Source organism: Peromyscus maniculatus, chromosome 3 (genome assembly GCF_049852395.1).
Source record: "Peromyscus maniculatus bairdii isolate BWxNUB_F1_BW_parent chromosome 3, HU_Pman_BW_mat_3.1, whole genome shotgun sequence".
Lineage (NCBI taxonomy): Eukaryota > Metazoa > Chordata > Mammalia > Rodentia > Cricetidae > Peromyscus > Peromyscus maniculatus.
In genome coordinates, this window is record NC_134854.1 from 71,815,606 (window position 1) to 71,837,839 (window position 22,234).

Here is a 22,234-nt window from a genome sequence, read left to right on the forward strand (position 1 = left end):
GCTCATTCAGAGACAGCCCAGCAAGTGAATTCCTCACAAGGCAGTACCAGTGGGGGAGGGAGAGTTCGGGTGGAGCAGCATCCCTGCTCCTGCACCTTCTTCTCTGTTCACCCTTTAACAACAGGAAGTGTGTCCAGGAAGATTTTAACATTAGCCACTGTGGTGGTCTGAATGAAAATGGCCCCCGTAGGCTCATAGGGAGTGGCACTGTTAGGAGGTGTGGCCTTGTTGGAGGGAGTGTGTCACTGGGGGTGGGTTCTGAGGTTTCAGAAGCCGGAGCCAGGCCTGGTGGCACCTTCTCTTCCTGCTGCCTGCCAATCTGAATGTAGAACGCTCAGCTACCTCTCCAGCACCATGGTTCCTGCCATGACAATAATGGACTGAACCTCTGAACCTGTAAGCCAGACCCAATTAAATGTTTTCCTTTATAAGAGGTGCTGTGGTCATGGTGTCTCTTTACAGCAATAAAACCCTAACTAAGACAGCCACCAAAAGGGTCTTGGGGAAGGACCACAGGTGCTATGTTGGGCGATGAAGATGTCAGAAAGGAATCCAAGAAGCTGAGATGGAGGAGGAAGCTCAGGCTTAAGGAAGCTGCTGCTGTGGCTGAGATGATGCGGCACGTTTCTCTTCCTGTTTAAACATCCCATTTCCCGCCTACCACCTTTGCCACCCATAATTAGGATAAAATATTGTTCCAGAGCTTGTTGCATTTAAGAAATTTGTTTCTTAAAAAAAACATATAATGGGGGCTAGAGCCATGGCTCAGCTGTTAAGAGCACTGGCTGCTCTTCCAGAGGACCCAGGTTCAATTCCCAGCACCCACATGGCTAACCACCATCTGTAACTCCAGTTCCAAGAGATCCACCCTCTTCGTCTGACCCGTGAGCACTGTACACATGTGGTGCACAGACATGCATGCAAGCAAAGCACCCATACACATAAAACAGCAGCAAATTCTGAGGAAAAATACAGTGTGGAAAAAAGATAAGTCACTGACTGAAGTGATTTGAGTTTTCAAGAAAATGTTACACGTTTACATCTCTAGAGGTGGAAGAAGCTATTTGCAGAAAGAAATGTAAACATAAGTGACTTGGTGAGATTTCACAGAATTACTTCTTGAAGCCCCCACCCCACTTTGGAAAAGGAACTGTTAGCAGGAAACAGCTGAAGCGGCCACAAGACAACAGTATCAGCAGCAAAGTGCGACGTGTGAGGAGTCTGTGCTGGTCTGAGTGTCCTGGGATGGGATGAAAACAGCAGCCCGGGGACCTGCCCAGCACAACAAGCCGAGCTTGAAGCAACGGCGCTTTCCGTACAGGAGACGGTGCCACAGCCCAGTGCTCAGCACGCACACTGTTGGCAAGAGCATCTTCAGTGACTCATCGGCCGTCTAAAGCGGGGTGAAGGCATTTCGGAACATCACCCAGCTCCCCTGGCTCCAGTTCCATTCCCACCAGCCATCTTTCTGGTCATAAATTACTTCACGAGGGAATTTTCCTCTGAAGACACAGGCAGCCCGTGGAAACGTCTGTCCACTGGACTGTCTGGTACAGCATGTTCTTACATGGAATTTGGCACGAGAAGCCATGTTCTTAGGATCCATCTCAGATAAGCACCGATTTCATTTTGAATAGTGGACCTGAGCAGATAGGAGAAAAAAGCCTCTTCTGCCCACAGGTTTAATTAGCCTCTGAGATTTCAAGAAAGCCCTCTCAGCGTCACCCTTCCTGCTGACACATTCCTTGGGCTTAAGTTCACGGTCCTGAACATGAAGGAGACCCTTTCCTGAGCACACTCTTTGAGGGCGAGGGCCAGGCACAGGACGCAAGCTGCTTCCCAGTGGACTGCTGCCAGATGCCTATGGCAAAGCTCCCTCCGGACTCTTGGCAAGCGCCGTCTGTGTCTTGAAATAACGAGAACAAAGCTGTGAGGCCGAAAGCTTTCGTAACTGGCGAAGTCTGCCAGTGAATAATTCCTAATCACCCGCTATCGAGAAGATACAAGCAACTGCAAACAGTGAGGTTAAGTGTATTTACTTTGCCGGGAACAAAATCTCAGGCATCACAAAGGCACGGAGACGTGCCTGGCAGCCAAGGGATCAGCCTCCAGGAACCTGGCAGGATGCCAGTGTTTTCCTTTGGCGGGTAGGATAGGTATTGGGGGAGGGAGGGAGGGGTGTTTTTAAGTAGATCTGGGTCTGGAACTTAAACCAAGTTTACTCAACTCTATGACCTGAACCAAATACTGAAGCTTTTTTTTTTTTTTTTTTTTTAAAAGAGGAAGTAAACCAAGCCTTCATATGGTGCAGTGATTTATTTTCTTAGAAATGTTTACTGCACCCATGATGAAAAATCTTAAGACCAGGAGACACTACGTGACCTAAGGACAGGACAGCAACTCAGGCTGTTTCTTAGAGGGTGCCTCTGACGACCTACAAAGACGTGCTCACCCATCTTTCTCGCCCCCTTCACCAGAATGCTAGTCCCTTCAAGGTCACGCTGCCATCTTGGAGCCCTCAGAAAAGAGTGTAAAGAAGCTATCACGAGTGTGAAGACAAGAGCCCACAGGCTTACTCCTGCCGCCCCGACTGCAAGGAGCCAACATGGCCAGCAAGGGGGGTAAGGGGGAGTGCATGCCCTTCGCCAGCTCCAGCTCCAGCCCGGCTCACTAGCTGCCAATTCTCCCTTCCCTACTGTTTGGGCATTTCTGAAAGGAGCATTTCCTGTCATTTATAAACGAGGGACTTGCCAATTAAGTCCTGAGTGAGCCAGCTGCCAGGCAGGAACTAGAGACTTTCTGAAATCTGTTGGAAAAGACAGCACTTCAGCTGTTCAGAGAAATCAACCTCACGGGTTCTAGGAGAGAAAACACTTTGGAAGGGGGAGGGGAAGGGGAGGGGGGTGAGTGGGGGGGTGAGTGAGCTGGGGATGAGAGGGAGATGAGTGAGTAGGATGAGTGAGTGGGATGAGTGAGTGGGATGAGTGGGCAGAGTTCTGGAATGGGAAGAGGCAAGAAGTTTCTCCACAGAGTACACAGCGTTCGCCTGTCACAAAGCAGAAATGACAAAATCTGCAGAAAGAAGACAATTCTATAAAAGTCCTGGTGGTGGCGGCAGTGTCGGCAGTGGGGGCAGTGTCGGCAGTGGGGGCAGTGTCGGCAGTGGGGGCAGTGGGGGCAGTGGGGGCAGTGGGGGCAGTGGGGGCAGTGGGGGCAGTGGGGGCAGTGGGGGCAGTGGGGGCAGTGGGGGCAGTGGGGGCAGTGTCGGCAGTGGGGGCAGTGTCGGCAGTGGGGGCAGTGGGGGCAGTGGGGGCAGTGTCACACACCAAAAACTACTTCTTGGGGCTGGGGAGATACTTTACTAAAGTTAAGAGTTTGGATCCCTAGCACTTAAGGAAAAGCCAGGCACAGTGGCATGCTTCTATACCGTCAATCCCTGGAGCTCACTGGCTGCCAGCCCAGTCAATGAGCACCAGTTTCAGTGAGAGAACTTTACTCAAAAAATAAGGTGGAGGCTAGAGAGATGGTTCTGTGGCTCAAAGTGCCAGTCATCCAAGCACGATGATCTCTGCGAAAAGGCATAAGTCTTTCCACACGTGAGCTGTGGTGCATGTACATGCTCTGCATGTGTGCATGCCTGCATGTGTACACACACAGTGCATGCCTGCATGTGTACATACACACCATACACAGACTCAGACACACACCATACAAACAAATACAAACACACACTATACACAGACACACACAAAAAGATAACAGAAAAAAAATAAGGTAGAAAGTAATAGAGGGCCGGGCGGTGGCGGCGGCGGCAGCGGCGGCGCACACCTTTAATCCCAGCACTTGGGAGGCAGAGCCAGGTGGATCTCTGTGAGTTCGAGGCCAGCCTGGTCTACAGAGTGAGATACAGGACAGGCTCCAAAGCTACACAGAGAAACCCTGTCTCAAAAACCATTAAAAGAAAGAAAAAAGGAAAAAGAAAGCAATAGAGGAAGATGCAAGATATCCATTTCTGGCCTCCACATGCACATTGATGCATGTGTACACACACACACACACACACACACACACACACACAAACACACACACAAACATGTATGTATGTACACACAAACTCTTCTTCTTAGTAAGCAATATGCATCTAAAATAAAACCATAGGTTCACTCTTACCCCACAGGACATCAAAGGTTAAGATGACTTTAATAAGTAATTGGAATTCTCTGGAATAGTTGCTAATAGCAAGATTTTTTTTTCTTTGGGGGCTGGACATCAAAACCAGAACTTTGCACAGGAAAGAAATCTACCACTGAGCTACCTCCCTAGTCAGGGACAGAAAGCTTCCTGCTGTGGCATGATCCTTCTGTACACTGTGAATATGTTTTACTCTCACTGGTTAATAAAGAGCTAATTGGCCAGCAGGCAGGCAGGAAGAACAGGCAGGAAAGCTAAACTGAGAATGATGGGATGAGGAAGGGCAGAGTCAGAGGAGTCGTCAACCAGATGGAGAAGGAGTCGGACACATGAAATAGGACCGAGGTAAAAGCCATGAGCCTCGGGGCAGCACACAGATAACAGAAATAGGCTAAGTTGTGCGAGCTAGTTAGTAACAAGCCTGAGTGTTACTTAATATTACTTACATTTATAAGTAATATTAAGGGCTGGAGAGATGCCTCAGCGGTTCAGAGTACTGGCTGCTCTTCCAAAGGTCCTGAGTTCAATACTCAGCAACCACATGGTAGCTCACAACCATCTGTAATGAGATCTGGTGCCCTCTTCTGGCCTGCAGTCATATATGCAGGCAGAACACTGTACACATAATAAACAAATAAATCTTAAAAAAAAAAAAAAAAATTAAGCCTCTATGTCGGTTATTTGGGAAATGGCTGCCGGTACAGGAAAACTCTGCCTACACTTCTCATCACAAGTGTGGTCACCTGAATGTGGCAGAATGTAACCATTTCCAGAGCAAATACTTGAGAACCCTGGGCTCACACCCAGTTTTAAAAATGACATCACAGACCTACAACAGCACAAGATAAAAACAAAAGGAACGAACAAGAGAGTGCAGAGGGCTGGAGGTATAGCTCCATGGGTAGGATGCCCACTTAGCATTTGCACAACCCTGAGTCCAATCGCCACACAACATAAAACTAAACATAGTGCTTCACACCTGACTCCAGCACTTCAGAGGAAGAAGGTGGGGATCAGAAGTTCAGGATCATCCTTGGCTACAAATGTGAGTTCAACCTTGTCTCCAAAAAAACAAAACAAACAAAAAAAAACCCTGCCCTATTGCCCTTAAAAATTATATTTTCATGGTTGGAGAGATGGCTTAGCAGTTGAGAGTACTGGCTGCTTTTCCAGAGGACCTGGGTTCGAGTCCCAGAATCCACATGTTGTCTCATAATCTTCTGTAACTACCATTCCAGGGGTTCCGCTGTCTTCTGGCCTTCTCAGGCCCTGCACACATGTGGTGACATATGCAGGCCAAACACCCACACACACATAATAACAAGTTAATTTAAAAGAATTAAATTACAAATATATTTCCCAGAGTAGTGTTCACCAACCAGATATAAATAATAGGGCGTACAGTTACATACACTACTCGCTCCCTTCGAGACCCCCAGTGGGTACCTAAAGCCACTGATCCTTCAAAACCCTACATGTACTGAGAGTTCTCTATAGACAACTTCCTGATAAGCTAGAGAGTAATTAATAAACTAGAACAATAACATAATAGAAAAAAAGCTGTACAAAAGAGGCCCCCCTCTCTCTCCTCAGTAAATACTTTTGGCAGTGGTCAATTGTGGGTTAATTCAGAACCACGACTGGGGGATTAACACATCAATGATCTGGATTGAGAAATAAGGATGAGACTCACAGACAGCTACATGAAAGGAGTTTATTCTAAGTGGTTTCCACAGACACAAGATAGTTCTCAGAACACCTGTTTATGCTCTCTCTGCATGTCGATAAAAATAACCCACAAACATAGAGACTGCAACATGAAACTTCCTCCCCTAGAATTAAATCTCCCTTTCTCTCTGAAAGAAACCCCAGGCTCTGGGAGTTTCCTTTAAGATGTAAAAAGGCTAAGTCCACCTAGACAGCCATGAGGGGCTGCTCCAACATCTATTTTCCTGTCCATGTTTAATGGGTACACTGCTGCCCGCTAGAGAAATTGTTTCCCAGCCTCCCTTGCAGCTAGACAAGGCTGGGTGTTATTGTCCAGCTAATCTGGTGCCAGTCAAGGGTTAAATACTCAACTCTTGCTTCAGGCACTGCCCTTAGAGACACTGTCACCATTTATGGCTGGAGACCGGTGTTACACAGATGGAGTAATAGTCCTAAGAGGTACAGTAGGTTCACCACCAGCCTTGGACCGGCTACCCTTGAGCTCTTCTTGTGAAGAAGGAAAACATTTAAGCCACTCCTATCCCCCTGTAGCATACAGGCACGCACAATCTTGATCTACACAGCATACCAAAATAGATTCACAAGAGTGAGAACAGACACATGGCAGCATCCCACAGACGGTTTTGGGGCTTGACTGATGCCTAGAGTTTGAATGACAGATGCTCTAAAGATAAAAGGGTAAGGGCATTTTTTGTTGGCTTTTAAACTATTCCCTAAAATAAAACAGAGCGGGGTAGAAAGAGAAACACATCAGTGGGGGTGTTTATACTCTCCTCAAATCTTTTCTCACATGCACTGGTGTGAAAAAATATTCTTCCCACCAGCAATTCCGTCCCCTCTCCTGCCTAGTAAACATTCTTGTGGAACAGCTCTTGACAATGAGTAAGCAGCAAGCAACTTCCCCTCCACATTGACAAAGCCACGTCTGTAAGCTCCGCCCCCTTGGCTGAGATTTGATTCCCCAAAGTGGGGCTCAGGTCTCCACCTGGTTGTGACACAGGACAGCTGCCGCCAGTCACCTGAGGAGCTTTCAAAAGGAAGCTGCAGGGCTCTTCCCTGGGGGCTCCAGGCAGGGGTAATTAGAATGTTCCCTCTGGCAGGCAGATGCTAATGCTGAACTCCACAGAACACTGCAATGAATGTGTGCGAAAGGGACCAGGGACAGAGGAGACCTTGAGGCACCATCGAAAGGAAGACAGGGAAGCAAAAAGGAGAGGCGACCTTCACCCGAAATCCAGTTTAGATTTCCTGCTGACTCCAACAGGACGCATAAAACAAATGTCTATTTCTTCTTTAATTATTATTTTATTTTAGGTGTATGTGTGTGTTGCCCGTGTGTATATTTGTGAACCATATGCATGCCTGGTGCCTGTGGAAGCCAGAAGAAGGGCATTAGATCCCCTGGAACTGGAGTTACAGGCAGTCATGGCTGGGAATTGAACCTGGGTCCTCTGGAAGAGCAGCCAGTACCCTTAACCACTGAGCTATCTCTCCAGTCCCCTAAAACCAATGTTTCTTAAAGACCTCTCCAATGAGAATAATCAGAGCAAAAACTAAGCTACACTTCCTTCCTGGAGTGCTGCGGCCTTGCTTTACTGGTGTTAGGCTCTCTCGCGCTCTCTCTCTCTCTCTCTCTCTCTCTCTCTCTCTCCCTCAATCTATATCTATACCTCATGAAACTACTGTATGAGTCCACTGGCAAAAGGACATTTTTAAGAAAAATAAGTAAATCACCTATGTTTTTATGTAGTTTTAAACTGGTTTTTTTTTTTTTTTTTTTAAAGACTAGGCATGTATATAGCTCTGGCTGTCTTAGAACTCACTATGTGGACTAAACTGGCCTTGAACTCAAGAGATCCACCTGCTTCTGTTCTCCAAGTGCTGGGATTAAAGGCGTGTACCAGCCACCACGTCTCTCTTGAAAAAGGTAATTTTAAGCACATATTTGTAATCTACAAATGAAAAGCCCCCCCCCCCCATTCTGGAGCAAAAAAGATAAAGGAAATAATAAGCCTCCTTCTTTCTGTTTCTCAGGTCAATGGTTAACTCCTGACACTCTTAGGGGTCTGGTACCAACAGAAAGGTGAAGTTGAAGTGTTTCTCAGCGACATAGACCCAGCAAGCAGACCTGCCAGGACACAGAGCAGCCTCTGCTCTTTCAGCCTTCACATTTCAATAGTATCTCCTACACTTTGTAGAAATGTCCACACACACCGAGGACTCCACTTCATCAACCAGGAAGAGGAAAAGCTTCCCAGCATCCTGCAAAGTTGGTCCTTTGGGAATGAGTGCTTCCCCTGCCATCCTCGCAGCCGGCCGCCCCTAGGATGTCCTCAGTTCCTGCCTACAGCAACACCGACCTTACTTGAGCAGTTTCCAGGGACCCAACCTCTGAGCTGTAACCCCATCCCTCATCTAATCCGATTGAGCACAAATACCTCTGTAGGAGCAAAGGTCTTCATCCTGTGGTCCTTTGTGAGCCGAGTAAGTGAGCATCTCCAGCCTCCCTATTCTTAAAATTTTGTGCAAGCCACCTTTAAGACGTAATGTGGCTTAGGACAGGCAAAGGAAGCACTTGTTTCTACGGCGACCAAGCATGGACCTCTCAGCTGCTTGTGTTCTTTACAGGATACTGGTGAGCCTTTACTCTAGATACTTAAAACGGGCTTCAGAATGAAGACTGTTAATATGATCTCATACTCCTAAAACATTGGTCTATTAACACAGATATATGATGTTTAAAACCACAGTATTAAATCAGAAAAATGACTAGAGGGCAGTTATGATCTTTTATTTGTAAATTTTAGATGAATTAAAGTTTTGGATTTTTTTTACTTTATGTGTATGAGTGTTTGCCTAGATGTACGTATGTACACTGCATGAGTGCCTGGTACCTATGGAGATCGGAAGAGGGGGTCAATCTCCCGGAACTGGAATTATGGGTGGTTATGAACCACCACGTTTGTGCTGGAAACCAAACATGGGTCTTCTGGAAGAGCAGCCAGTGCTCTAACCGCTGTGCCGTCATGCCTGCCTCCATAGACAGCTTTGGAGCCTGTCCTGGATCTCGCTCTGTAGCCCAGGCTGGCCTCAAACTCACAGAGATCCGCCTGGCTCCGCCTCCCAAGTGCTGGGATTAAAGGCGTACGCCAGCCCGGCCTTATTTCTATATTTAAAAAGCAGTCACGTAGCAATTCACTTTAGGACATAAAGTATCCAAATAAGTGTAAAGGATAGACAGTAAGACTGTTCTATCAGTTTACCATCTGTAATTGAGAGGTTGCTCTCCAGAGACAGAACAAGAACAACCAAGAGTTAAAGGCATAAACTAATTTACAGCACCTCCATGTACAAACCAGGAGCCCGAGCAACAGAACAGACAGGACCTGCCCAAAGAGACAGCTGGGTTAGGGGGTGAGCAGCAGTGTCCATCAGACTCAGCCTTATGTGGCACAAGGACATAGTCAGCACACTGTAAGTCTAGGTGAACGTCAGGGATGCATCGTCTGTAAACGTGAACCTAGCACAATGTGTCCATGTGTGATAAACTATGGGGTCTGTCAGGATTAAACAACTGTCCCAGCTTGCTTGCTATTGCTGTAATAAATACCATAACCAAAGCACAAGGAGGAAAAAGCATATTTGGCTTATACCTCCTGATCACAGTGTATCAGGAAGGGGAAGTTGGGGCAGGAACCCAAGGCAGGAACCGCAGAGGCCATGGAGGAACACTGCTTACTGTCTTGCTCCCTACGGCTTGCTCAGCATGCATTTTTATACAACTCAGAACCACTCGTGGGGTCTGGGGGCAGCACCATTCTCAGTGGGCTGGCCCCTGCCACACCAGTCCTTAATCTAGAGAAGGCCCCACAGACTTGCCCATAGGTGAATCTGACAGAGGCATTTTCTCAGTTGAGTTCGTTCATTCCAGATGACCCTAGTTTGTGTCAAGCTGAAGAACAACAAACAAAGCCCCACCCCACACAATTACTGACTTGAATGCACTCTTGAATTTCTATTTTAGGCCTTCCACCTTACTACCAATGGACACAGTACTCAAGTCTGTGGACAAAAGAAATACTTGACCTGAAAGCCTTCAGAGATCATTCATCCAACACAGGTCCCCGACCCCCACACTGGCTTTCGGGTTGAGGTTTCACTCCATAGTCCAGGATTGCCTGGTCCCACCAGAGAGCCTAAGCTGACCAAGAACTCCCAGCGAGACTCCTGCCTCCTGTCACCCTGTTCTTCACTATGAAAACAGACCCAGGGCAGTGAAGAGCCTGACCTTCGGTGGCACAAAGTCACAGCAGAGCTAGGACAGACCCGGAGTGACCCCACGCTTCTTCCCCAAGACTCCTCTCAGGGCACAAACCTGCCATCCGCTTCACACATAGCACCTTCATCTGAGCTGAAGGTTTCAGATGACACCTCAGGAATCCATTCATCCTTGACATTTGGTGGCCATTCTGTGGCCACTGTTCTGGAGACACCAGTTCTCTAGGTTGCCCAAGGTGATTCCCCTTCTTCAGCCTCCCAGGTAGCTGAGACTGTAGGAGCACAACCATGTCCAGGTGTTTCTTTAGTCACCATTGTGAAAGCTACCCTCAGAGTTGTTACATGATTTCTAGGTCCAAACAACTACATAGGGCAGGTGAGTTGCAGAGAAAGAGACAAGATTTGAGGCAGGAGCTGAAGCCGAGCAGAGGTCACGGGGAAACACTGTAGGCTGACCGCTCCCCATGGCTTACTCATGGAAAAGCAGAAACATACACCAGAGGGAGACAGCTTACAATACCGTATCAGCCTAAAAGACTCAAGCACAGGAAGGAAATTCTCATTTCTGAACTGGTCGAGCACCAACAGTCTAGTAATTGGTGTTCCCTGAAGAATGCCCATGTCAATTTTCTTGTGTATTTACTCAGGGCAGCAACACAATTAAATTCTTGACCTTGAACACCTGAACATCTCTGAGTGTACATGGGAATTACCATTCGCATATTTCATGTACTGAGAAAGTCTAACAAATGGACAGATAAATTCATCATGGATGACCCTAGAACGCTGGATGCTAATGACCGCACACTGAATGATGTTCTGCTTTCCTGGACAGATGCCCTCTGGGCTGCAAAGCTCTTCTCAAAAACCAGATATCAAAGTAAGACTTAGGAAAAGCCCGATGGCTCACAGCACTGGCAAAGCAGGGTAGGAGAGCGAGTGTGAGGCCAGCCTGGGCTACATGGCAAACAAACAAATCCCTGTCTCAGGGCTGGAGAGAAGGCTTGGTGGTTAAGAGCATTCGTTCTTCCTGAGGACCCGAGTTCAATTCCTAGCACCCACATGGCAACTCACAACCATTCATAACTCCGGTTCTAGGGGATCTGACACCCCTCTTCTGACATCTGTGGGTACGAGGCACACATGTGCACAGACATACATGTGAGAAAAATACCCATGCACATAAGACAAATTGTAAAAATCCCTCTCAATAAATAAATACATTTTGTATGTGATCTCTATAAAATGCAAGCTGTTCAATGTCCTGTCCCTGAACACAGTAGAATCAGAGAAATGATCTTGGTTCACTGACCAGAAAAATATACAACAGTCAACAGTCAACAAATCCAGCCTATCTGGACTTCCTAAAGCAGTAGGGGGTAAAGATGAAAGGAAAAAGTGTCTTTGTGAGACAAAGTCTTGCTGTGGAATCCAGACTGACCTTAACCCCACAAATGCTCCTGCCTCAGCAGCAGTGCTGGACTTAGAGGTGTGCACTCTGTGTCCAGCACGAAGTCTCCAAAACCTCTCTGCTTCAAGTCTCTCAAACAGCCCCTCTCAACCTGTAGTTCAGGGCCCCTTTGGAGGCAGACCAACCGGACCCTTTCATAGGGGCCACCGAAGATGAGTGGAAAACAGACATTCACATTATGATTCATAATCGTAGCAAAATTACAGTTCTGAAATAGCAGCTAAAATAATTTGATGGGGGGGGGGTCACCACTGAAGGGCTCTAGCAGGCCCAAGCATGGCACACACGGCTCTGGCAGCCTTGCCCCTCCCCCACTCCCTCTGCCTTACTAACTGGTCAGATGACTTTCCTAAAGCCAACCACCAAGGCCTATTCCCTTATTTGGCCACTTTCTCCTCCTGAGGCTGACGACCAAGGTCCAGCCACCAAAGTACTGAAGTCCAGCAATCAAATCCCCCTTTTGGTTACCCTAATTAACATGCCCAATCAGAACAAACCAACTCATCCTAACTTGAGGTTTCCCCTTTCCCATCATAAACTGTCACTTGCCTCAGGGCCACGGCTGTCTCCGACTCTGTCCAGAAGCGGTCCTTTGTCCCTTGGGGCAAACACCCTTTCCCCTTCTCCTTTTCTCCTCTTTCCTGTCTCTGTCTCTTATTTCCTGCCCTTTGTCCCTCTGGGGCAAATCCCCTTTGTGCTGAGAACTTGGTCTTGGTGTGTCTTGTGACCAGACAGGTCCTTTCAACCACACCACAAGGAACTGTATTAAAGGGCCGCAGCATCAGGACGCTTGAGAACCGCCGTTCTAAGACATCCAGCCCCGACCCAGAACTGAACCAAAAGACAAAACAAAGCAAATCCACCAACACTAAAGTTTTTATTGAAATGACACATTCGCACAACTCTACCAAGCCCAAAACTTCAAAACAACTCCTGCTTACTATGTTATGGTCAAATGAACAGTCTCTATTGGCATGTGCTCCGCACAGGTGACAGATCACAGAGCGTACATACAGCTTGGCATCAACATTACACCATTTAGCTCTGACTGCAGCAATTCTGTGGCATAAAGTCTGATGGCAAGGGCCAGAGAGCTTACCTCAAATTGTGGGTAGGGAGGAGTCATGGCTGAGGGCGGCCCTGAGGTGGGAGGTGGCATCCCTGAAGTGGGTGGAAACAGACCCAAGGCATTCAGATTCAATCCAGGAATTAAGTGTGCTTGAAGCTGCAATGGTTTAAAAAAAAAAAAAAAAAAAAGGTCCCTTAATTTTCACTCAGAAGAACCGAGGGAGTGAGCATTTGTAAATGATGGTATTCAGATTGTGACCTCTTATCTAATGAAGAAAATGAAGTATCACATTAAGACTCCAGGTTTTGAACACAGCAAGTGTTCCCACAGAACTACAGGCACTGTTCACACCTCTCAGCAGTTGCATTTGAGGGCTGGTTTGCCCGGTCTTGATCCTCAGGGCCAAGGGATGCAGCTCAGAGCACTTAAGACAGAATGGCACTCTGCACACGGTGGCCCTTGGAAACACACCCTGGAAGTCTTACACTAGCTGAAAGGTAAACAAGTGAGATGCGCTTTCGGGAATCACAACAGATACACAGAACCAGCAGTGTAAGATCTTCCTTCCTTGCCCTCTGGTTGACTCCTTCAGAAATCAGGTCCCATCTTCCCACTGCAAGCGCCACAGCTAAGCACACCTTCAGGGGTGCCATGAAGGAGCCACAGGTGCCATGAAGGGAACACTGTTTGGTTTAATTTTTTTTTTTTTAATGTTTTAAACATATGTGTGTGGGTGTTTTGGTTGCTTGTAGAGCTGTGCACCATGTGCATGCAGTTCCCACAGAGGCCAGAAGAGGGTGCCAGAGCCCCTGGGAATGGAATTGAGGATGGTTGTGAGCTGCCATGTGGGTGCTAGTGATCAAACCCTGGTTCTCTGGAAGAGCAGCCAAGTGCTCCTAAACACCGAGCCATCTCTCCAGCCCTAGTTTTATAAGAGTTGAAAAAGGTGGAGGCTGAACTGGAGTGTATCGGACACTGTGAACCAGGCCTATGAGGGTGGATTAATTGCCAGTTATGAAACATTTAGACAAGCAGCAATCACGTAAAGATAGCAGACTACCATGTGGGAGTAAATGACCGGCATTCCAGGTTCTTCTCAGAAAAAACGCTGTCCTATCCCCTTCTCAGGCTACCGTTTCAGATGACAGGCCCAACCCAAGTTTGGTAAATCATTTACCTCATGTTTAGGGAGCGCCTTTCTAAAAGACAGACTTTTGCGTTCCGTGGTCAGCACCATTCCATCCATTAAACAGTGGCAGGAATTGGCTTCCATAGCCTCTGCTACATTTGCCACACGGCACTCTCCACCTCCCAGGTTTATAGGGGCAACAGTAAAATTCAACCCTGTGTTTCCGCCGTTTCATTGTTCTGCAGAGCAGGAGCCGAGGCCCGCCAGGCTAGCCCTCCAGCGCGGAGGATGCACTCACAGCCTTAAACTGCATCACTGTGTTCAAGACAGGGCCCTTCTGAACTGCTCAGGGTGGCCCTGCACTTGCCATCCACCCCCTCAGCCTTCCGAGTTGCCGGGCCTGCTTCACCCCGCCTGGCTCTCAAGCCTGTGTTTCTGACAGTGACCTTGACATGCGTGGCACTTGTGATCCTAAGCAGCAGGTAAAATAGGAGACAGCGCTATCTGATACAGAGAAGGGGGCCACTGCTCACGAACAGGAGGCAGGGACTCAAACTTAGTTCCCCTGCCTCTAATCCTCACATCCTCCCTGCACCAGGGCCCTCAAATTAACACAGGAAAGGAGGTCATAAATGACCTTTGGTAGGCGGGCATTAATCATTCTGCACATATCAAGAAGCCGAGACTCAGAGTTTTCTAATCTGTTAGAAACCACGGAGACAGCTAAGCCCCACGCCCAGGCTTCTTTCTGTGTTACCGCCGGGTACTGGGGATGGTGCGGACAACTCATTTAAACCACTTCTCACGATGAAGTGCCCCGGAAGCCGTCTTTTAACTCTCCATCAGAACTAACATTCATGGAGGCAACGTCGTTTTCGTAAGACTCCCTGATTTTCTTCATTATCTCCTCCTCAGCCTTGGCACACGTTTCCACGCTGCCTTTAACAGTGATGGTGCGCTCCGGGTTGTACAGCGTGAGCTCCTGCAACCTGGGGGAAGACAGAGAACGAGGGTGACGAGGGTGACGAGGAAGGCGGCCGAGTGCCTTCAGCCGCAGTGGCAGGGCCCACATCATGAGAAAGCGACAGATCAAGACCCAAAGACCCAAGACTTGTGGGAACTTCCTTCCCACTCCCTCAATGACTGGGCGCACAGTTTCATTACGTACATGTTTTAAACACGGCTTTCTTCTTTTTTTTTTTAAGGTATTTTTAAAATTTTTATTTAATTTTATTTCATGTGCATTGGTGTGAGGGTGTCAGATCTCCTGGGACTGGAGTTACAGACAGCTGTGAGCTGCTATGTGGATGCTGGGAATTGAACCCGGGTCCTCTGGAAGAAGAGCCAGTGCTCTTTACCACTGAGCCATCTCTCTAATCCGCACAACTTACTCTTTGACCCCCTCAGCTCACCCTGTGACAGTGAACTGCGGAGGAGGGACCAGAGGGATACACAGTACTGCCAGGGGCCCCTAGTCTGTACTGGCCAAAACAAAGCAGGACCTGCTAGGCTGTGCAACTGCATTTTCTAGGGCAAGCAAGGAAAATACTTCCCAAAGCAAATCAGCATTTGTGTGATGGAACTTAGCGTCCTCCAATATTTTCAGAATTTAGATTAAAGTAAGCTGAAGGAATAACATAAATCAAGCCATTTTGACTAAATTTTTTCTTTTTTCTTTTATTTTTTTGGTTTTTCGAGACAGGGTTCCTCTGTGTAGTTTTGGTGCCCGTCATGGATCTCACTCTGTAGACCAGGCTGGCCTTAACCTCACAGAGATCCACCTGTCTCTGCCTCCCAAGTGCTGAGATTAAAGGCATGCGCCACCATCGCCGCCGCCTGACTAAAATTTTTATTTATAATTAATTTATTTTTGGTTTTACAAGACAGGGTTTCTCTGTGTATCCCTAGCTGTCCTGGACCTCACCCCAAACACCAGGCTGAACTTGAACTAGGAGATTCACCTGCCTCTGCCTCTGAGTACTGGGATTAAGACATGTGCTACCACCACCCAACCACTCAATTTTTTAAATGTTTCACTTGATTTATAACCCCTAAACAGACATTAAGGAACTTGCTTAGACTGGTCCTGCTGAAGCTTCAAAGCCAGGAGAAATTCTGTCTGGGTGACCTAAGCCTACAGTAGTCAGCAGCCTTGAGAGGAAAGGCAACATTTACCCAGGAAGAGGACTATGGACCTAGGCTCAAAGGATGGAGGGAAGGAGGATGACCATCCTTCATGTTCTCAGAGTTAAAGACGCACTTCCCTGCTGGAACACAGTGGAGACTAGCCTTGCACCAGGTGGATGGGGCAGTATTCATTCTCCTCATGGGTATAAAATGTGAATCATATAGTGAAGAAGTGAGTTCTGTAATGGAGTCTAAATTTCCTTAGACATGTAAGTAAGCACGCATGTAAGCACACATGTAAGCACGGGCATATTGAACCTCCCCTCTCAAGCCATCCCTGTCAGCGTTTTGTGTGTAATTCTATCGTTCATTCTCAGCTCATCAGCACATCTGAGGTCCTATGATAGAGACCAAGGACTGTCACCTCAAGAAAAGAAAAACTTTTCCTTATTATCAGAGCAGCTGTGTACCCCAGACATGATAGCCCAGCTCTAAAATTATGCCCCTTGCAAAGAAATCTGCAGTCCCCACACACATGGAAGAGGGCTGACTCGTGCAGACCATACAGGAAACAGCTAGTTTGCAAACTCGGAGACTTCATCATAAAGACATTACAACTTCCAGCGCCTTCTCTTTCTTGGCTCACTCCCTCAGGGAGAGGGCAGTAGCCCTGTGAGCAGTACTGCAGTACTGGCTGCTTGTGGATCCCTAGCCCATAGAGACAAGCCATGCGGTACATGTTGACTATTGCCTTAAGCCGTCAAATGGTGGAATAATTTGTAACACGGCAGAGGAGAATGAATTAGGTTATAGATTCTGACTTGGGGAATGTCAAACAAGACCATGAAGACGTCAGCTAGAAAATACGAATGTCATGTCAAGTGTTAAGCTTTCCTTTCCACCTCTTCGAGAACACAGCACACTTCAAGATGGTTAGAAACAGGGCAGGCTGAGGAACAGGTTCTCGTTCTGACAGGAGAGCCCAAACAGCTGTACGCAGGGAGTGGTGTACAAAACACACAGCTTAAAACCAGATCTGAAAGTCCCCCAACTCACAAACAAGATGGCACTTACGGAGATATTGTGATTTTAGTGTCTGTGTCTTGCTCGATTTTTTTAAGGTTTCTTCCTTCTTTACCAATAAGACGGCCTACAAAGTTGTTGTGAGCTAATATCTTCAGGGGGATCTCCTCTGTGCTGTAAGTAGAAAAATGGTCATCAAGTCAGGGAGAGTAAAGTACTCTTGGATACAAGACAATGTTCTTTCATTAAATATTCACTCCCTAACTGCTGAATGAGAAATGTTATGCTGCCTCCAGTTTAGAGTGAGCTGGCAATTAACCCACATTCCAGCAACTCATGCAGGTCGGTGGGTAAACAGTAGCAGATATTTACACAGGACTCCATCTTTTAGTCACATCAGGGAATATCTACACTCAGTGATGGATTCTCTAAGTCATAGCAGAACACAATGTGCCCATCAAAATAGTGCGACCTAAGATAACCCTGAAAACACACACCTGGAGAAAAATAAGCTCTAAAAACTCAACAGGTCACACTTAGGGAGACTACCAGCAGAAATGGAGCTTCCACGCTGTATTCTGTGCCTTACTTCCCCTCTGTGTGGAGGTTGTATCTGAGTCTATACACACATAGGTAGGTACACTCGCCCCTGAGTGCACACATGTCGGCCAGAAGTCGATGTGTCGAGTGCCTGCTTCTGTTACACTCCCTCTGTCTCCTGAGACAGGGTCGCTCGCTGAGCCTGGAGCTTGATGATTTGCTAGGCTGGCTGGCCAGAGAAGCCCCAGGATCTGCTGCTGTCTTTATGTCCTCAAAGGCGGAGACACACAAATACACTGGCACGCCAGCTCTGACCTGAGTCTAGGGACCCAAGTGCAGGTCCTCACGCTTACACAGCAGGTACTGGACCACTGAGCTCCTTTCCCAGTCCCCCTTTCAGAATTTCTAAGTTACAATGTCATGCTTTTTAAATGTCACTGGGGCCTATATGATAGTGGGCTTTCCCTTTCTTTTCTTTATACTAAAAAACTACTACGTCATATAAGACACCTATCACTGAAACATACGGACATATTTACAAAATAAACAGAGGCGATGTGGTCTCAGGGCACCTCCTTGGGCCCCGCTCTGGGCTGTGTCAGCTCATCAAAGTAGCACAGAAGTCAGCTTAACTTTCCAATGGCAGAGACACTGGGAGTTCCAACCCCCACCACCCAAATCAATCTCGAGCTGCCCTTAGCACAGAAACAGGGACTTTCACACTCCGTGCCCTATTGTGCATAGAGGGGCTGGGTATAAAAGAGCATGCCCAAGGGCAGCCAGGGAAGGCCGGGGTCAATCCCAATGTCTTGGCCCTCGGTTGGCTGTGTCCTCCCATTACTGCTGCCCGTTCCATATCTAAGTAGGAACGAACGTGGAGTGTTTCGGTATGTGAAAGACCTAGTGTTTCACGGCTCGTCACAGTGGCAAACACCAACCCCCAAGACCGTGTCCAAGAAGCTACGACAAAGCCCAGAGCCCTCTCAGCAGGCTAGCCTCGTTACTCACAGTTTGGTGTCCTGCGCTTCCTTATGCATGATCTCCAGAATAGATTTACAAGCTGCAGAGGCACCCTCAGGGGTAGAGAGGATGGTAATGGGCTTCTCGGCAGCCCCTGTATTCTCCTTACGATGGACATCGATTCTGATGGCAGGCACAGAGGAAAAGACAGAACAGTCAGTGCACACTTACCACCAGGAGTCTTCAATTGCCAACTGCAAGTGTGTGTGTGCACACACACACATACACACACACCAACTAATACATATGGTTTTTGTTCTGGACCTGTAAATATTTTAAGATGCATAAAATTAAATATTGGTGAAGTGAAGGGTACTGAGGCTGATCCACATTTTTGGTGCCAAACTGGCAGGACTAATTGAAGGTAAGATGCTGATTAAAAAAATTATTGCTGTGGATGACGTTTGTGAGTAAGGGCACACACATGCCACAATGATGCAAGGAGATCAGAGGAAGCTGTCTCCCTCCTTCCACTTTGTTGAGGCAAGGTCCCTCTTGTTTCTGCCATGTTCTGTCCCCCAGGCTGGCTGGACTGCAGCTGTCCGGAGTCTCCTGTCTCCACCTCCTGTCTCCCAGGAGGAGGGCTGAGGTTTACAGACAGGTACCACTTGCATCCAAATTTTTACACGTTCTCTCAGAACCAAACTCAGGTGTTAGGCCCACACTTTGACCTGCTGAGCCACCTCACAGGCTCACCAGCCTTTTTGACCTAACAATTCAATAGGTGGGCTGAGATGGAACCTGGCCACCCCCAACACTCATACATTTTAGGTCCAGTTCATTCTTTCTGTGGACCCAGAAGCAGCTGTGGCCCCTGAGAGGACAGCAGCACCTTTCACTCTGGTATGACAATCAAAAACATTTCCAGAAACTGCCAAATGCTAACCCAGAGAACCATCTCTGGTCAGAACCCACAGGTGTGGTCAAAGTCATTGTAGCACTATTCCTACTGAGAAAAAACTCTGCAATTATCACTACGCTTGTTAGAATGGGATGGCTAAGTAACAGCCTGTGTGTACCTGTGATGCTACACATGGAGCCCAGGACGCTAGGTGCAAGGAGCAGGCACCATAAAACTACGTCTGCATCTACTTTTTACCAAATGTGGTAACACAGTAAGTGTCCTTGACCTTAAGTGAAAATATGCAATACATACCATGTGTCATTTTTTAAAATTACAAGTGAATGGATACAAATAAGAAGTCCTATAAAAAGATAACAACAACCCCAAACTTAACAACTCTGGGGTGACAAGAATCTAATTCATTCTTTTGAAAATTTGTGCATTTGTACATTTTTAATTAACCATGAATTAAGTTTGCTGTTGTAAGAACATTAACTACCTGAGCATGTGTTTGAGGGAACTCTGGGTGGTCCTCTGAGTTTCTCCGTCTCTTAAGGACTCACTGCATGAGAGCGGCCCTTCAACAAGCCAAGAAAACTAAGGCTTGCCTTTCATTTTATGAGAATTTGCCCCAGAATTAAAACCTGTACCTTAAGGTACTGTAGAAGTGAAGCAAATAAGAACTATGACTATATAACGCATGAATGTGTATCCAGATAACAGACCCAATGCCGGGGACCATCTTCCAAAGCGAGTGTAAAACCCCGCCACCATCAGCCATGTGGTCTTCCACAAACACGGTCACAGCCCCTCCTTCATCCCCTCCTTCGGTGTATTCCCACCATTTTACTGGGCTGAGGGCTATAAAACTCTGATCCTGAGAAGGGAATGTTGCTCTGGTGATCAGCACCCTCCCCTGGGACTATTCCAGAAACAGGGGTTCTGGTAATGATTAGTTACAACGGCAAGAATAATTAACTGCCCCGGCAGAGCTCTCCGGCGGAATCATCAGCTATGACAAAACATTCCCTCTGCTTTGCCCCCGTCTGCCTACCTTAAGTAAACAGTTCGGCTTAAGCCACAGCTCCTTTCTCTGACAGATCTCATTAGCAGCTCGGAAAGAACTAAGCTGCTACTGCAAAGAGCAGCCTGGTCCTAAGTTCCCAAAGGTAAGGGATGGAAGGAGACACTCTACGCTTTCAGACGAAAGGTAGGTGAACTGACCAAGCCCCAGCTTCTTAAACTCTATGGGTTACAACCTCATATGGGTCCCGTTACTCAATGTGATGTTACTTGATGTTACTCAAAGGCTGTGAAATTTTCTGCAATAGAAAAGGTTGTGGTGATATAGTGTGTACCCTAATAAAACTTCCCTGAAGAGCAGAGAACAGAACAAGCCACTAGATTAAACATAGAGGCCAGACAGTGGTGGCACACATCTTTAATCCCAGCACTGGGGAGGCAGAGATCTATCTGGATCTCTGTGAGTTCAAGGCCACCCTGGACTACATGAGATTGACTCGGTCTAGGAGAGAAACAGCCAGGCAGTGGTGGCATACAACTTTAATCCCAGCACTTGAGATCTCGTGCCTTTGTTTGGGAAGTGAACACGCCTTTAATCCCAGGAAGTAATATGGTAGGGCAAAGAAAGGTAGTATATAAGGCGTGAGGAGACAGGAACTAAAGGCTCTTTTTGGCTGAGGCCTTTCGGGTGAGAACTCAGAGGCTTTCAGGATCAGCTGAGGAGTTGGTAAGGTGAGGTTGGCTTGGCTTGCTCTGCTTCTCTGATCTTTCAGCTTTTACCCCAATATCTGGCTCAGTTTTCTGTTAATAAGACTGTCTAAGATTCGAAAAACAAAAGGTTACTGAACACTGTTAGGTTTCAAACTTGGGAATAATGGCTGAAGCGTCTATTGAACTTATCAAAACCGATGCTAGTTGCCAGGTCCCTACTTGTTACAGGGTATGGCTGGCATACCCCACCCACTACCCTGAACTCTCCAGCTCAGGAGGCTGGGCTGTCCTTCCCTATAGAATCCAACCTTTTTTTTTTTTTTTTTTTTTTTTTTTTCTCATTCAAACACATGGTGGCCAAAATTTATTTCCAAATCTCAAGTGGACTGGATGAGTCGATGTGCTTCTGGAAGCACTTGGACATGGATCATGTCATTTCACTGCAGCCTCGGTTCTGAGCAAACAGCATGTGCGCTCTGCACGGCACACATATGTGCTTACACCAAGGAACCGCGCTGCCTTCAACACCTCCCGGTCAGGATCATGTGAAGAACCAGCGCTAACTGTACACCCAAAGCGGTCCGTTCTCAGCCAAACATTGTGGTTTAACTGAGAAAAACAGACTTAACATTTTCCAACCACCATTCCTCCACACACGGCAAACTGGCCTGTCTCTGAATTGTACTGGGTAGGAATATTTGGTTTTAGGAATCGGTGTTTGAGTCGCTGATTTGAGTTTCATTTAAAAAAAAAATCATTAATTTTGGCTTGGGATTTGGACAGAGTTTCCAACAACTTATAGACGGCCTAAATATACTTGTGCCATTTTGTACTGCATATTTATGTGAAGCAGTGTGCTCAATCCTGAGCGCAGAGTCAAAGCGTTGATCTGCTCGGAAAAACTTGAAGATGCTCCATGTCCTACAGTGTCAACTACTTGGCCAAGATTTAATTCTTTAAAGTCAACAAAGAAGGCATCTATCCCATTACTATGCAAATCAGTTTTCCTCTTTAATCAACTGTAAAATTACCAAGGAATTATTTTAATATATATATTTTTTTAGGATTTATTATGCTTGA

The 22,234-nt window shown here is 47.0% G+C and overlaps 1 protein-coding gene across 1 annotated transcript in view; it reads right to left on the reverse strand.

Moving 5' to 3' along the window:
* Positions 1-22,234, reverse strand: part of Igf2bp3 (insulin like growth factor 2 mRNA binding protein 3) — a 134,605-nt gene that overhangs the window by 8,830 nt on the left and 103,541 nt on the right. Inside the window, exons 7-10 of the mRNA XM_042273311.2 lie at positions 18,565-18,699; positions 17,068-17,190; positions 14,720-14,855; positions 12,768-12,893 (exon numbers count right to left, since the gene is read on the reverse strand). Coding sequence (XP_042129245.1) covers positions 12,768-12,893; positions 14,720-14,855; positions 17,068-17,190; positions 18,565-18,699 — 520 coding nt within the window. The remainder of the gene's footprint in view (positions 1-12,767; positions 12,894-14,719; positions 14,856-17,067; positions 17,191-18,564; positions 18,700-22,234) is intronic.